At 44.3% G+C, this 18,047-nt stretch overlaps 1 protein-coding gene across 1 annotated transcript in view; it reads right to left on the bottom strand.

The window, feature by feature from the left end:
* Window positions 1-18,047, bottom strand: part of ush2a (Usher syndrome 2A (autosomal recessive, mild)) — a gene marked incomplete at both ends in the record, with an annotated part of 385,038 nt that overhangs the window by 109,651 nt on the left and 257,340 nt on the right. The window contains 2 exon segments of the mRNA XM_083759320.1: window positions 6,760-7,045; window positions 7,939-8,162. Coding sequence (XP_083615446.1) covers window positions 6,760-7,045; window positions 7,939-8,162 — 510 coding nt within the window.

Here is an 18,047-nt window from a genome sequence, read left to right on the forward strand (position 1 = left end):
GCCCACCAGTTCATTAAGTGTGCCTGGTTTGCCTGGTGGGTGGTGATGGGTGGTGATCCACTTGAACTGAAGCCGCACCCACAGCTGTAGTTGTATGATAAAGGGGGAGGGGTTAGGGGAGGGGCTGATAGTGTGGTGTCACTATATTACTGTTTATTGGCCCGTTTGACTGTCAAGGGTTCAGCCTCCAGGAAGAAACCCTAAATACAAAGTTAATACACCATTGCACATAAAAACGACTCCAGGGTGTCTAATGAAGTACTGTCACCTCATAGACACATGGAAAACTGGAAAAATACAAAAATTGTGGCACTCCATCTTTAAAATCTATGTCAGTGGTTCTCAAACATTTTTATGTCAAATATAAGGTAATTGGCCGCCGACCCCCATCTGAAAATATGTGGTTCCTGCAGGGACCCCCCCAGAAGCAAAGCTTTGAGTTAAAAAGTGCTGAAAGAATATATAGATTTGCGCCACATTTTCACAATCTTTCAAAAATAGCAGACCTACAAGCTCATAGCGTGGCACTCGGTGCCACGCTATGAGCTTGTAGATCTGCTATTATTCAATAGCTAAAGTATAAAAGTATAACATAATGCTTAGTTAAAACACCAAAAGGGGTTCCCTCCCTGAATGGGTTAACTATTTTATAGTAGCTTGCAATCTATATTGCAAGGTGGCACACATTCTAATGCACGTGGCACTATTACCTGGGGGGGGGGGTGGGGGGGGTGGGGGGGGGCATGTTCAACTTAAATATTGCTATAGTTACATGGCACACATAACCGCACAAAACAGTCACATCTAAAAACTACTCTAGTGATGCCTTTAACCCATTTTGCGCGGGAACCCCTTTTGGTGTTTTAAACATTATCATCATCATATCATATCATATCATACTATAATTCAGCCAATGTCTGTGTGTGTGTCTGTCTGTGTGTCAGTCTGTCTGTGTGTCAGAAACACTGTCATAGCTCCACACTGCCTGCACCAATCACTCCCACTTTTTCACACAGGCATTGACCATAATAATATGGAGGTCTTCACAAAGCCCTTTTTTCGATTTGACACATTAATGATTAATAATGAATTTATTAGTGAATTAAAAATGCAAAAACGCACCCAGGGCGCAAATATCTCACAACGGGTAAGGGCTAGTGTTATAAATTAGCTATTGAAAAATAGCAAATCTACAAGCTCATAGCGCGCCACCGAGTGGCACGCTACGAGCTTGTAGGTCTGCTATTTTTGAAAAATCGTGAAATGAAAATATTTATTTCAGAAAACTGGAGGATTCAGGACTAAACGGGTTAATCACAAACTGGAGGAGCTGGACTGGTCCAATGAACCCAAGAGTACACATAGGTTCAATAGACACGGCTCACCTTCAAAACCAAATTCCTAGCAGCATTAAATAGCTTGCCTCCCATGAGGACCATCGGGGTTAAAGCCCGCTCGGAGCCATAGATGTATTTTTTTGGACATGCTGCTGATTTGCTATGAAAGTCAAGAGACTAAAGTTTCTCTTAAGCTCGCAAAGTCAGAGCTTGCCGAATGCTATACACTGATGTAGGATCTCACAACCCTAAACTCAGACAGTTTAAGTCCTTATTTTATTATCAGGGTGCAAGTGAAAAAAACAACGTTTCGATGTTTCAGTTACATCTTATTCGTCAGGTCATCCGTATCGCCATCCGTATCGTAATATTTTTGGGTTCCTCTGTTCTTATTATATTTTTACATTTATTGAGTAATATTTGATGATGATGTTTATCATATTATGATAAACATCAAATATTGGAAAAACATATTATGTATTTCCAGCATAATTATATACCATCCCTGCATGCCTATTGGTTTTCGGTCAAAATGACCCCTGCCCCCCCTTCTTCCCACCTCCAGACAGACCAATGTTACATTTAAAAATCACCGAGTGGTGAAACCCCCCCCCCCCCCCCCCCCCTCTCTCTCTCTCTCTCTCTCTCTCTCATTAGCAGGCAACAGTGCAGTACTACAGCACCCCTACTGGCCCCTACTGGTACATACTGGTGCTCATTAACGTCACATAGGTGCATGACCAACACATACCAACACACATAGGTGCATGACCAACACATACCAACACACATAGGTGCATGACCAACACATACCAACACACATAGGTGCATGACCAACACATACCAACACACATAGGTGCATGACCAACACATACCAACACACATAGGTGCATGACCAACACATACCAACACACATAGGTGCATGACCAACACGGACATTGCTGGTTGTAGGAGTGGTTGCACCACTCAAAAAACAATGGCTCTACCCCGCTGGGGGGTTGAAGCCAGGTGTCAAAGTCTCTGGAGACAGTAGCCAATAACATTGCAGGAAAAAACAAATAATTAAACCTTTAGTCAGCTTGTGTGGTAGCTGGCTTTACTTCAGCCATGCGAGTCTTAAACATCATCTTCACAACCATAGCCTCAGCACTGGTTCAAATACTGCCCTCTCACTCTGGACGTTATGGTGTAAAGCACATCCAAGCATTATACAGAAAACCAGGTGTACGCAAAGATTATTTTAAACTCCCCATGGTGACCATTAACTAATGATGTGTTTAAAAGATTGAGCGCTCTACAACAGAAGTTACAGAACAGGCCACTGGCCATGACAATATATCCCCTCCAAATATCTCAGAGACTCTCCTTTGCTGCAATCATTGCCCACATAATGAACCTCTCCATCAACCAGGGGCGCGTATACCGCAACATTCCAAACTATCCCCTCTGTGCAAAAACCAAGCCAATTAGACCGCAGCAACGGCCACCCTATTTCTATTCTTAGTTCTATCTCCAAAAAATATATATGAACAGGTTGAAAAGTAACAAATAATGCGGCATGGTCATGCTGGACCTCCAAAAGTCATTTGACACAGTACATTTCTCTATATTGGGGACCCTGACGAAGGCTTGTAGCCGAAACACGTTGGTCTATTTTAATTCACTTTGCCATGCCGTTATAATGAAGGCTTTTTTCACTTGACTGGAACAGAGAGCCTTGGACCTCTTTTTATCTTTTCATGTTTTATTTAAACCCTCGCCAACGAGCACCTGTTTTCAGTTCACAATTACCACGGCAGCGCTTCTTTCCTCTATTCAACATTTCTCTATATTGATTGAAAAGCTTAACTCTATCAGCTAGCTGTTAGCATAAACCCCAGTGCCAGCATACGCGTTCACTTTCAAATATGTTTGCCTGCCCGCCCCCACACACACACTCGCTACACATTGGAACAAGCACACACTTTCGTCAGAAGCTTTTACATGGCGGCAGTGTCGCGGTACAAAGGCACAAATTAAATCCGAAATGTGGATGGCAGAAGATCCACCGAGGACAGCGATCCTGGAGTCCGACTTATCGAGGTTTGAAAATCCTCCTTTCAACTGGTTTGCATTGTGATTTTATTTGCAATCCCATAGTCGGAACGGTGGGGCGTTGCTATAGGAACCGGACCAATGTTAAAAGCTTCCGTAGGCCTCAACCATTATATAGACGGAGTATACGTCGGGGTACGTATATATACGGACCTGGGACGCCACCAAGCGTCGGGAAAAAAGAGTTAAAGCAGGTTTTGATAGCACATCAGTGCAACTGGATGCAATCCTATCTGGAGGGGAGAGAACAGGTGTTGGGGGTGAACGGAACTCTGCGTCCGCCCTTCCCAGTTAGCTGTGGCGTTCCACACGGAAGCATAGTACAGGGACTTTACTGTTCCTATATGTAAACGACATGACATAATGAATTACAACTCATTGTAATTCGTTGAAAAAACCATTATCTCTGAACTTGGTCAAATCCGCACCTGGCTTACTGATAACAAACTATCATTACACCTGGGTAAAACTGAATCCGTTCTTTGGGTGCAAAAGAAACCTCTGCAAGGCCGATATGGCGTCACAGTCAAAGTGGGTGACAATGTTATCACAAGAAAAGAGGAAATTACCTATACCTGGGTTGTATTCTAGAGGTACATTTTTCCAAATGGCAACTAAAGTATACTAAAAAAAGCAGTAATTTCAACTATGCATGTGCCTCATGGTACCACGCCACAAAGGCCTTCTGGTCAGGCTAGCTGGCTTGGCCTCACACCTACAACTAATTTAACCCCTACTCATTTTGATACGGTGGGATGGCTCAGGGTAGATGTACAGAGTACAGCAACTTAAAATGGGCATGATCTACATTCTACATTGTAGACTCTATAAAACTATACAGTCACCCATGTACTGTACCTGTCAAACTACTTCAAAAACATTAAAGACCACAAACAACTACAGAGGAAGCTCCACAAATCACGTTTAACGCCGGTTTGGCTCAAACAATGGGTCATAAAAAACATGTGAACTCTTATAACTCTGATGAGTCCCTGGTGACTAGATTCAGTGAATGTATTAGGACAGAATATTAGGACTGGTTTTCAAAGCAGCGGCCGTATAGCTTTGATACAGCTTGTTTTCTCTCTACCGTCCAAAACCAGAGAAACCCCCAAATGTGTCGAAGTGTCACCCCCTAGAATACGAATGATAGGGTTCAGGTGGATGAGAGCCAGGTGCAACTGCACTTATTGCATTTATTTTCAAATGTCAGATTTGGCAAGTTGGAGATGCGAACGGCTGCTGCCGATCTGCTAATGCAGGGGTTTTCAACCGGTGGTCCGCGGCCCCCTGGTGGTCCGCGGAGGTACTGCTGGTGGTCCGCAGCCAGGCATTCAGAAAAGTTATATTTTTGCCTTTTTTTTCTTTACTTTTTTTTTACCTTTCTAATATATAATATAAGACTTATTTGCACTCTTTTTACTTGTTTGTAAATAATAATAAGTGCTCAAGGTGTCAAATAAACAAAAAAAAAAGCCCAACACATGCATGCTTACCGTGCTTGCTGCCCAAGGCAAGCATGGTAAGACGTTGCCATAAATTATTCATTCAATTCATAATAATACGTTTTTTGAAAGTCAAATCTCCCTGCCATAGAGTTATAATATCTGCCGCGGATCGATTGAATAGTCTCACATAATACGTGACGTATTCACTATTCAATGTGCAACTTCTCAGTCTATCGTTGCCGAAAAGGCAGAGCTACAAGCTCACAACGCGATGCAACCAGGTGCGGGCTCCACCGGGCCCGTCAGTTTTAATCAATGAAGGGTGGCTCCACTGCCCACGTTGTGTTGCGTTGCGTGACTGCATTAAAATTGCCCCGGTTGGCCGGTTTGTTTTTTGACGCACACGACGGAGGCGCAACGCGCCCGGTGGAGCCCCGGTGTGAGCTTGTAGATTGGCTATTTTTCGTGCATGACACCGTCGTACGATGATGTATACATTACGCTTTTAAAGTGACGGTACACAATGAACAGTTCCCTCTGTATGTTAGAAAGGTACTGTATAAGGCCCTAGTAAAATGTAGTGCAGGTTGTAGGTTGGTTAAAATAAAGAGAAGATTATTAAAATAGAATAATAATAAAAATAAAAAAATATAATAAAGATATATATTCTGTGTGTGTGTGTGTGTGTGTGTGTGTGTGTGTGTGGGGGGGGGGGTTGTCAGAAACAAACCTACTGTGACTGTCAAATGCACAAGTATCAAATGTGTCTTCAGTGTTTGGGTGATTAACTGAAATGGATTATTATTTTGAGACTTATTTTGAGTACTGCTTAGTACAAGTAAAAAACACTTTAGTAAAACTTTTGATAATAAAATACTTTGAAATATAGTTTTTTTTTGTCCAGCTCATGAATGTAGCCTGTGATAGTGTGATTAGTGAGTAACAAGTAAGAAGAAAACAAAAACAATCTTAACCCATGGTGCATGAATGCCCCACCACTATTGTGTCGGGTGGGTCCATCGTAGATCTACGATGAACCCACCCGACACAACAGTGGTGGTCCCCAGGCTGCTGCTAGTCAGAATGGTGGTCCCTGGATCAAAACCAGTTGAAAACCCCTGTGCTAATGCATAAAGTTAAAGTGCGCAACCATTTACAGTACGTGCAGCAAGACAAGAAAGGAGGTACCGCTGAGAGTCTCCTCATCTTCTGGAATCCCCAGAACAGCCAAACAACGCCCCAAAGCGAGACCATGATGTCAGGAGAGAGATGGAAAATAATATAAAAAAATCTCTGCTGGTCGAAAACGTCAAGTGGAAACAATGAAGTGGACCTTTTGTCTTTTTCAAAGAAAGAAATATCCTTGAACATTATTTCAAAGTCCAAATGGTCTTTGATCATAATTATCGGCAAAAACACTGTATACTCCCGCACTCTCTTTCTATGTCACTCACTTTTCCTCATCTGTGCGGGGCTGAAAGACACTCAGAGACACTTCTAAGCTTAATATTATTCCAAAGAAGAGTCTCTCAGAAATAGTCATCTGCCTGAGTGATATGCGGCAACAATGTGCCTGACCACACCTAATTTTAAGACCAACACGTTCATGCAGGGTAGCACAGATGGGTGCATGGGCGTGGAAATGACTGGCGCCGTAGTTAGAGATAGGGCCCTGAGAGTATGTGTAAATGGTCCCTTATTGAACGCTTACGAGTCCCTGTGGTACCTTTTTATATACTCTCAGAATTAAATTAGCAATGAGGATTTTACTGTGTACACAAATATAATTTGCAGCTCAGATAATACTAAACACACACGCACACGCACGCTCACACACGCACACACACACACACACACGCACACACACACACGCGCAGTACCTGTGTATGTGTGTGTGTTGGCGTCTCCACTGTACACCACCTCCTCGGGAGAGGCACACACACCTCCTCCCTCAGATGACAGAGGAGTGTGCGTAATTGCCGCCCGGCGTGCACCGTGCACGGCAGTCGCAGGAGGAGGAGACGATGTCGGTGAAGTGTTTGTGTCCCCGGCGTCGGTGCTCAGCACCCACGTGCACGCCGACTGGGACGGGTCCACGTCGCAGGAGCCACAGAACGCCGTGGAGACAGAGGACACTGGACACAGAGCTGCCCGGAGACACTGAGGCTATGGAGGGAGGGAGGGAGGGAGGCAGGGGGGGAGAGAGAGAGAGAGAGGGAGAGAGAGAGAGAGAGAGAGAGACAGAGACAGAGACAGAGACAGAGACAGAGACAGAGACAGAGTGACAAAATAAACAGTTACGGTATATTCTCCTCAAAGATGTTGGATCATACTGAGCCCAACAATATAATATTGTCTAATATTATTACACCAAATACAATACATTACATAACGTGTATTTTATGTAAGACCTTTCAAAGCACAGTAGACGTGACATTACATGATATAAGACTGTAAAATGGTCTTTGAGAAGTGAGATGTGATTACATAGAACTTCTATAGACATCCTGGAGGAGGATCTTCAACTTATCTAAACTTTGCGGGTTAATTAATGTTTATATGATTCATAGTTATATAATTTCTCTGCTTACTGCTGTGTCACACATACATACAATATATCCACTGTGCATGCGGTTTATGGTGTGTGTGTGTGTGTGTGTGTGTGTGTGTGGTATGGATGGCCTTAATGACATCATTAGAGCTAATGAGAGATCCTCTCCCGTCTTTGTCCCAGTGTGTGTGTGCACACAGCTTTGTGTGTGTGTGTGTGTGTGTGTGTGTGTGTCTGTGTGTGTGTGTGTAGGAGAGACATGCTGAGTTAGGAACACACAGACGCCACATGACCCTGGCTGATGAATGGAAGGTGGCTCAGATCCTCCATTTCTAATGTGACACTGTGTGTGTGTGTGTGTGTGTGTGTGTGCACGCGAGAGAGAGAGAGAGAGAAACAAAGCAACAGAACTTAAAGGTATTATGTGTTCATGGTTAATCTAGCAGTTTAGAGAAATATAACTAACACACACACACACACACACACACACACACACACGCACACGCACCGGCGTCGACAGTCCAGGCGTGGGACGGTCGGCGCAGACGTGTCGTCGGGGGTCATAGCCAATGCCGTTGCAGCATTCCTCTTCCTGGCGTATGACCTTTGACCCGCAGCACCGGAGTGCAACCGTGGCGTTGCCGGCAGGGTGCATTGTGGGATATCCATCATGGTCAAGGCAGCAGAGGGAGGTAGAGGAGTCCATGTACTCCAGACCACAGCAGACCAGACCTGGAGATGGGAGGGGGTTATTAAAACCGCTGGCCGGAGTTTCTCCACCAGTGTTGTCTTTGGCAGCATATTTTGATTTCAAGTTTCAGTCGCAGTCTCTTGAATAGTTTTCATTTAGTTTTCATAGTCACATTTCACTAGTCACCGGAGTGTTTTAGTGGTAATCTACAGTTGATTTAGTCGAACAAAATGTATTTTGGCGGGCCTTGATGCCGTCGTAACGACTGGTTTTTTTCACTTTGCTGAAAATAGCTGATCTACAAGCCCACAACGCATCGCGACGCGTTGTAGATCGGCTATTTTCAGCATGCAACTAATTGTAAAATGACTTATACTGGATCTCTTGTCCACTAGTCCCTTCCTAACCTTTTAGTCTGGTTTTTATTTGTTGACGAAATTGTCAGTATATTAAGTCTTAGTTTTAGTCATCAGTTTTTATTTAGTTTTCGTCTAAATCAACACTGTTCCCTACAACAGTCTGCAGTCACACACTTTCTCTCCTTCATTCTTTCTATATTTCAACTCTTCATTGTAACTTTTGTTCACACATTTGACCTTTTTTTTTACACTTGCAATTCTTTGATATTTAGCCAATTTATGTTGAATCTGCATGGGGAGGGTGTTCCTCTCCTCTCCTCTCCTCTCCTCTCCTCTCCTCTCCTCTCCTCTCCTCTCCTCTCCTCTCCTCTCCTCTCCTCTCCTCTCCTCTCCTCTCCTCTCCTCTCCTCTCCTCTCCTCTCCTCTCCTCTCCTCTCCTCTCCTCTCCTCTCCTCTCCTCTCCTCTCCTCTCCTCTCTCCTCTCCTCTCCTCGTGTTTTCTGCAGAGCTGCCATCTTTGACAGTGACAGCTGACGTGAGACTGAGTGTACTTCACCTTCTGCAGCAAGGTGACATTTTAAATACCCATGCAGTATATCTCCCTTCTCACTGGAAATGTTTAGCAGCTAAATATCAAATATTGCCCATTTCTCAGATACCTTTGCCATTTCAAATGTAAATACGCTTTTAGACATCAACAAATCAAACTGTTCTTAATACCTGAGGCAGAGAAGCTATTACAGGCACAGACATACAGGTATAGCAGATACACACATAGATGTATATACACGCGCACACACGCACACACACACACACACACACACACACACACACACACACACACACACACACACACACACACACACACACACACACACACACACACACACACACACACACACACACACACACACAGTGTTGACAGTCGCACGCACGCGCGTGCAAGTTGGGGATTAATGTTGAGTTGAAAGGCTCTCAGACTGCTGTTGAACTTTCTGGCAAATACTACGTATAAGATTGTTGTGTTGAATATGGATGGACTGCATATCTTTATTCTGGTGACTGTCTACTGTGTCTAGTTTCAAATTCTTTATTTATTACTTAGTCCTGGAGTCAAGACCAGGACAGAGGTCTCCCTGTTTAGAACTTAGTTCTGGAGTGAAGACCAGGACAGAGGTCTCCCTGTTTAGACTTAGTTTTGGAGTCAAGACCAGGACAGAGGTCTCCCTGTTTAGACTTAGTTTTGGAGTCAAGACCAGGACAGAGGTCTCCCTGTTTAGAACTTAGTTCTGGAGTCAAGACCAGGACAGAGGTCTCCCTGTTTAGAACTTAGTTCTGGAGTCAAGACCAGGACAGAGGTCTCCCTGTTTAGAACTTAGTTCTGGAGTGAAGACCAGGACAGAGGTCTCCCTGTTTAGAACTTAGTTCTGGAGTCAAGACCAGGACAGAGGTCTCCCTGTTTAGAACTTAGTTCTGGAGTCAAGACCAGGACAGAGGTCTCCCTGTTTAGAACTTAGTTCTGGAGTCAAGACCAGGACAGAGGTCTCCCTGTTTAGAACTTAGTTCAATTTACAGGACCTCTTCTAAACCAGGTAAACACGGAGGCAGTGTGGTAAATGTACTCAAGTACAATTTTGAGTTTTTCTTTTTTTTCTTTTTTCAGTAATTACAATTTTCACTATTTTTACTTCCACTCCACTACATCTCAGAAGCTCTACTGCTTGACATTACAGTTATTTGAAAACTGTTTTGCAGATTTATTTTAATTTTTATTACAACACGCTAACCACTTCAGCCCTATTCAAATAGCTGGAATATATAACATATTCCAGCTAATTGAAAATAAATAAACATTTTTAACTCATACATATGCTCATATACATTTTGGACATATTCAATTAGTAGCCTACTTTCACTTTTTGTACTGTAAGGTGTAAATGGTGAGCATTATATTTTGAAGTTTCAGCCGGTTTCAGCATGAAACGCTGCTCTGAAGTTTCTGAACCAATCAGAGCGTTGCATCCCTTCAGGCGATGGGACGGTAGCTATATGCTACACGCAGGACGCATGGAGTGTTCGTTTACAAGTCAGATAGTCGGCCAGCTGTACCAGTTTACTGATATGTGGCTTATTTCTAGCCTATAATGTTTTCAGATACATATTTTAGCGTAATGATTAAGTTGAAACAGAGTAATACATGCACTAATTTTCTGTTTTTTCCCCGCTCCCCTCTTTTAGAAGTTAGACTGCATGGACCAGCTCTAAAAACCGGGTGGCCCAACTTTCACTTCTGACCATAGGAGCCACCAGAGCCTTAGATATAGACAGTTACTTTCACTTCTGACCATAGGAGCCACCAGAGCCTTAGATATACACAGTTACTTTCACTTCTGACCATAGGAGCCACCAGAGCCTTAGATATAGACAGTTACTTTCACTTCTGACCATAGGAGCCACCAGAGCCTTAGATATACACAGTTACTTTCACTTCTGACCATAGGAGCCACCAGAGCCTTAGATATAGACAGTTACTTTCACTTCTGACCATAGGAGCCACCAGAGCCTTAGATATAGACAGTTACTTTCACTTCTGACCATAGGAGCCACCAGAGCCTTAGATATAGACAGTTACTTTCACTTCTGACCATAGGAGCCACCAGAGCCTTAGATATATACAGTTACTTTCACTTCTGACCATAGGAGCCACCAGAGCCTTAGATATACACAGTTACTTTCACTTCTGACCATAGGAGCCACCAGAGCCTTAGATATACACAGTTACTTTCACTTCTGACCATAGGAGCCACCAGAGCCTTAGATATAGAAGAGTTACGCTAACTGCGTTCACTTCAGGGGCCAGTCCAATAACAGCTCTCCTACAGCCCAGCTTAAATCCCTTTATTTTAGATTGTTTTGTCGTAATAGTACAACATAAACATTAAAGAGACTTTAGTTGTTACTGCACAATACTTTATAACAGTTGGCTTGTACGTTAATACGGCTGCAACCCATGCATGACTTACAGCCCTGGTGGTAACTCGTGGTCAGCAATATCTAGTCAAACCTAGACTCACATCTGCAGATCCATCGGCTCCCTGTCGGACAACCCTTTAATTCTACGCTGCAGCTAGTTGAAGTGATGAATGATTGTTTAATGTCTCTAATCAGCCTTCATTCCTTCACTGATAAAATGCTATTAAGTTAAACCCTCATTTCACTTAAGGGCCACAAACACAACGGCATCAACAATTCCAGCATCAAAAGCATCCATCATGGCTCGGCGTGACAGGAAAGATGCATGTGCGTGTGCGCACCTGTGTGTGTGTGCATGCCGTGCATGTGTGTGTGTGACATGAAGGCAGTGTGACGGTTTCTAACTCACTTAGCGCTACAGCTGTTCCAGAGTCAGGGCTTGGTGGCCAAGTCCCTCAGCGACTTACTTCAGCTTCAATGACGCGCAAATAAACAGCTCAACACTTTTCCAAAATAGCTTCTCTCTCTCTCTCTCTCTCTCCCCTCCTCCCCTCCTCCCATCTTCTGTACATTCATCACTCTGTTCTCTGCCGTTTACATGGTTTTGTGCACACGCGCGCGCACGTGAACACGCGACACGCATGCACGCATCCTCTCTCTCTCTCTGTTCTCCATCCCCCCTTAATTCCCGTTTCTTGTATTTCCTCCTGTTGCATTTTTGATCCTCCTAAAGCGAACGGAAACTTCAGACTCTTCCGCATTTCTACTCAGATACTCTAATGCCTTTCTCCATTTCTACAGTATCTCAATGTATCCCTCTATCATCACATCAGTCTGTCCCATTCCTATTTATCTTTGCCTCTCTCTACTTTCCCCTACCATCTCCCTCTCTCTGTTTACTGTTCTACAGATCAACTTCACTACTTTTCCTATCAGCTCTTCAGCAGAAATCCAATCCCTCTTTGTAAGCTTTACGTATGTGTGTGTGTGTGTGCATACATGTTCCTGTGTGTGTTAACATGTAACACGCACCTCTCATTTCCTCTTCCACTTATCCTCTGTATGCCATCATGTTGTGTGTGTGCGTGCATGCGAGTGTGCGCGTGCATCCAGGTCCATGCATGCGTGTTAACAAGGCTCTTGTTTTCCCTGTGTGTGTCTCTGCAGAATGCTCGGGGCCTAATCTTCAGATTTGCGGTGGATTTGCATACATTGGTTAATAGCATCAGGAGCATAGCGTCAACACAAGGTGCTTAGACAACGGGAATTATTATTAGAGCTTCAGTCATTCCACTTAATGATAAGTCAATATTTAGCCACGCCAATGGAGGACTGATAAAAATGTGTGTGGTGGATTAGAGTTATCCTGCTCTCTAGGAGAGCAACTTTAAACAAACCAAACACTTTTAAATACCTGAATATATTACAAGGGGGTATGGAGCGAGCAAAGGCACGAGCACGCGTGTGCGCAGCTCACACACACACACACACACACACGCATACGCGCAAACGCACGCACGCACGCACACACACACACACACACACACACACACACACACACACACACACACACACACACACACACACACACACGTATAGAGGAAGGTGCAAATGTACCGCTACACAATCAAACACAAGCGGATGTACGCAAGTGCACGCGCACACACACACACACACACACACACACACACACACACACACACACACACACACACACACACACACACACACACACACACACACACACACACACACACACACACACACACACACACACACACACACACACACACACACACACACGTACGTATAGAGGAAGGTGCAAATGTACCATTACACAATCAAACACAAGCTGTGTTCAAACAAGGATGTACGCACGCACGCACGGTCGCACGCACACACACGTTTTTCAAAGTCACAGAATAACAACTGTGAACTACTGAACTTGTGTCCAGTGTTGAATTACGATGCCGTCAGAGAATTTCACTAAATGTTTCTCACTTTATTTCCGTGTGCTCTGCATTCTATTGTTCACAATTGCAACACCCCCCCCCCCCCCCCCCCCCCCCCCCACACACACACACACACACACACACTGCAGGAAGGCTGGGTGTACTCTGTGTTCCGTTGGGGCCAAACTATATGCCATGTCCGGAGATGAAATCACATTGGATTGACTTTCTCACGGAGAGCATAGTGTTCCCCACGGGACTCATTCATGCACACTCGTGCAAACACACACACAGGTGCACGCGCACGCACACGCACGCAAAGCCCCCCCCCCCCCCCCCCCCCCCCCGCCCCCCCTCCTGGTCCACAGTGTTCCGGTCATCCTCCTGTCTTCTACTTAACACAACCAGCGCTGTGCGTGTTCAGGTGTTCTGTTATGACGCGTGTTCAGGTGTTCTGTTATGACGCGTGTTCAGGTGTTCTGTTATGACGCGTGTTCAGGTGTTCTGTTATGACGCGTGTTCAGGTGTTCTGTTATGACGCGTGTTTGCAAGTATATTATTGCATGAACAAAAGTGAATGTGCGTGCGTGCGTGCGTGTGTGCGTGCGTGCGTGCGTGCGTGCATGGAAGTGCTGGGGTAGCAGTTATATCTTCACTGCTCCACAGGGAATCACCAACGAGTGAAACACAGCCAGCAGCTGTCCATGTACAGTAACTGAGAGACAGACAGGTCCATGTACAGTAACTGAGAGACAGACAGGTCCATGTACAGTCAGTAACTGAGAGACAGACAGGTCCATGTACAGTAACCAAGAGACAGACAGGAAGAGGATGGGACAGACAGACAGGCAGAGTGGTGGAAAAAGTACTCAAATTCTTTACTTTAATTCTTTACTAAAAGTATATCAATACTGCAATACAGAAATAATCTGTTACAAGTAAAAGTTCCGGAATTCAAAACTTTAGTAAAAGTACAAAATGTATTGGCATCAAAATGTACTTGAAGTACCAAAAAGTAAAAGTACTCATTATGCAGGATTTTCAAGTTTTCAAAAGTCAAACAATCTTTCGAAAGTAGCAGATCTACAAGCTTGTATATAGATCTGCTATTTTCAAATGGGGCTGAAGTGGTTAATGTATGTTTTGTAGAAATGATACAAATCTAGTAGTAACTAAAGTGACATTATGGTTTACAAAGCAGTGTATAGGTTTGTTATCGGCTGTTCTCCATGTTCTAGCAACTATGCCCACAACCAGTGTTGTTTTCCTCGACTAAAACTATGACGAAAAGTGTTCGTCAACTACCTTTTTCCACCGACGAAAACTAAATGGAAACTAAATGAAAACTAAGCTACGACGACTAAAACTATAAGACTAAATATACTGACAATTTCGTCAACAAATAAAAACTAGACTAAAATGTTAGGAAGGGACATAGCATAGCAGACCTACAAGCTCGTAGCGCAACACACTATTTTTCAATAGCTAAATTATAACGTAATGTTTAAAACACCAAAGGGGGTTCCCCGCCCAACATGGGTTAACTGCAATGATGAGCCAACCAAGAACTTCACCCATGTTACTTGTAATGCGATGTGACAATAAAGTTTGATTCTGATATATTTACCCGGCATTTAGAAATAAACAAAATTATGAAGAAAGTGAAGAAAGACTGTAAGAGATAAAAGAGGAAGAACAATCAGACAAGGCAACCTCATTCAGAAAAAGATGGTATGAGTCCTACAGTAAGTAAACCTTCATAAACAAACACGTGAACAAGACAGAAGTTTGGAACGCACTTCTGGCGGCCATTTGCAGCCAATCACTGATGAGTAGGTTTTGGCAAGCAAGAACACACCCATTATGGGCTGTGTGTGTGTGTGTGTGTGTGTGTGTGTGAGTGCGCGTGTGCGGGCGTGTGTGTGTGTGTGTGTGTGTGTGTGTGCGTGTGTGCACGTGAAATAAAAAAAGGGCAGGGTACAACAATCTTTTTGAGTTTTTCTTCTTTCTAATTATTTGTTCGGCCCCAAAAAAATGTGTTTATTCTCATGATTTGTCCGAGGCTTAAATTCCTTTAGATAAATACTTTTAGAAACGTCTATGGGAAAAACGATTGTGTAATTATTTCCTGGTGCTCTCATCATTCTGAAAGGGGGCGGGACCAGAGCCTTAAAGACATAGTTACGTAAACTGCGTTCACTTCATGGGGCTTCAGTCCAATGGCGTCTCTCCTACATAGACCTCTATTGAGAATGGGGACAACCAACTGGGACAAGTCCTGGACCGGAAGTATAGGCAGAGATGCAGTGGACTCAGGCAACAGCCCATCTTTAATGATCTTAAATCCCTTTATTTTAAATTGTTTTGTAGTAATAGTACAACATAAACATTAAAGAGACTGTAGTTGTTACTGTAGAATACTTTAAAACAGTTGTCATGTTGCACACATGCTTAAAATGGCTCTTATTTGCACCGCCCTCGTTGAAAACAATGTATTTCCAACTCCAGCTTGTCTCAGTTCAGGCTGTATGAACAGCGCTCGGTTTCCGCTTCCTCTATATCGTAACTCTTCTATTAGATGGCTCTGGGGGGGGGGGGACTGCAACCCTATACTGTATATACAGTAGATATGGATAAATTATAAACATTGTCAAATGTTACTACTGCTGTAGCTAAGCTAACGTTAGCTAGCGGACATATTTCCCTGGGCTGTGCGGTCTTGCCTTTAGCAACACTGATTCAACTGAACTGGCACGCACGTGCGTGCACACACACACGTTGCTATGAGTCAGTATAATCAATGTAAACCTTGGTAAACACATGAACACGACAGACGTTTGGAACACACTACTGGCGGCCATTCGCTGCCCATTACTGATGAGTAGGCTAGGTTTTGGCACACACACACACACACACACACACACACACACACACACGACTTCTCCTTCAAGCCATTGGCAAAAGACAGTGAGATTACGGGCTGCCTTTTGTGTGTGTGTGTGTGCGTCCGAGTGCGAGTGCGAGCACCATACACACTGATGCAAACACACTATAAGGCTGACCAATTGAAATGTGGGCATGCACGTACACACACACACTAAACCACAGGTGCCCAGTAAAGCATATGCACACACATGCAATATAGTGTATAGGCATAAGCACGCCAAAGCGTGCATGTGCACATGAAGCCGACACACGCACATCACGCACACGCACACGCGCACACACACACACACACACACACACACACACACACACACACACACACACACACACACACACACACACACACACACACACACACACACACACACACACACACACACACACACACACACACACACACACACACACACACACACACGCACACAATGTAAACTCGGCCAGGCTCGGAGCAGTGAGCTTAACTACTAGGGATAATTTCCCTCCAGCGAATGGTCGCCGTGCCCTTGGAAAACATATTTGATTATTACTTTTTCCACCCCTCCTTTTTTTTCCCCCCTCTTCCTCCTTTTCGCATCATCACAACCATTTTCATCAGGCACTCTGATGATGTCACGGCCAGCGCTAAGATAACACCCACACACACACACACACACACACACACACACGCTTTTAACGCTTAAACGGTGAAAAGGGATATTCAGATTTGTCCTTGAACGTCTGTACTACGGGGGCCTGCCGGGCAGAGATGGAGGGAGAGAGAGCAGGGGGATTGAGAGAGAGAGAGAGAGAGAGAGAGAGAGAGAGAGAGAGAGAGAGAGAGAGAGAGAGAGAGAGAGAGAGAGAGACGGGAAGAGTTAAAGGCATGCACACATTTTAAGACACACACTCACTTTAAAAAGAAAAAAGTGTGAGGGAGAAACGATTAGGAGAGAGCACACTGCGAGACGAAAGCGAGAGAGAGAGAGAGAGATAGAGAGAGAGAGAGAGGGAGGTGCGGTAAAGCAGTGCACACTTTAAGGAGACGTGTGAGAGGTGCTCACACTGTGAGACCAGGGAGTTAGAGAGGGTTAGAGAGCAACGAGAGGCCGCACGCACACACGCACGCACACACGCACACACACACAGCCACGCACGCATGCACGCACGCATGCATGCACTGCTGCTGGCTTAAACATCTGAAGTGACAGACGTCAGTGATCAAAGTGCACGCTGAGATTTTAGTTTGAAACATTGGACCTGCAACCTGCACAGAGAACAGTGAATGAGGAGCCGCTGTATCCAATACATTTTTTACGGAGCCCCAGAGTGGCCTGCACTGAGAGAAATAAAGAGAATAAAAATAACTGCTTATATACGATCATGTTAGTATAACTTGAGCGCTCAAGTTAAGCAGTTTCTTCTCAATGGTGGTCACTCCGGGCAGGGCTCCGAAAGCTTGAAACCTCGCAAAACACGTAGTTCGGTATAGGGATGGGAGGATTAATAAAGGAGAACCTGACCTGTACTGTATGTACATGAAGACGGCCATTATTAATATAGATAGACAGACAGACAGACAGACAGACAGACAGACAGACAGACAGACAGACAGACAGACAGACAGACAGACAGACAGACAGACAGACAGACAGACAGACAGACAGACAGACAGACAGACAGACAGACAGACAGACAGACAGACAGACAGACAGACAGAC

This window comes from Protomyctophum parallelum (genome assembly GCF_964188405.1).
Source record: "Protomyctophum parallelum genome assembly, chromosome: 2".
NCBI lineage: Eukaryota > Metazoa > Chordata > Actinopteri > Myctophiformes > Myctophidae > Protomyctophum > Protomyctophum parallelum.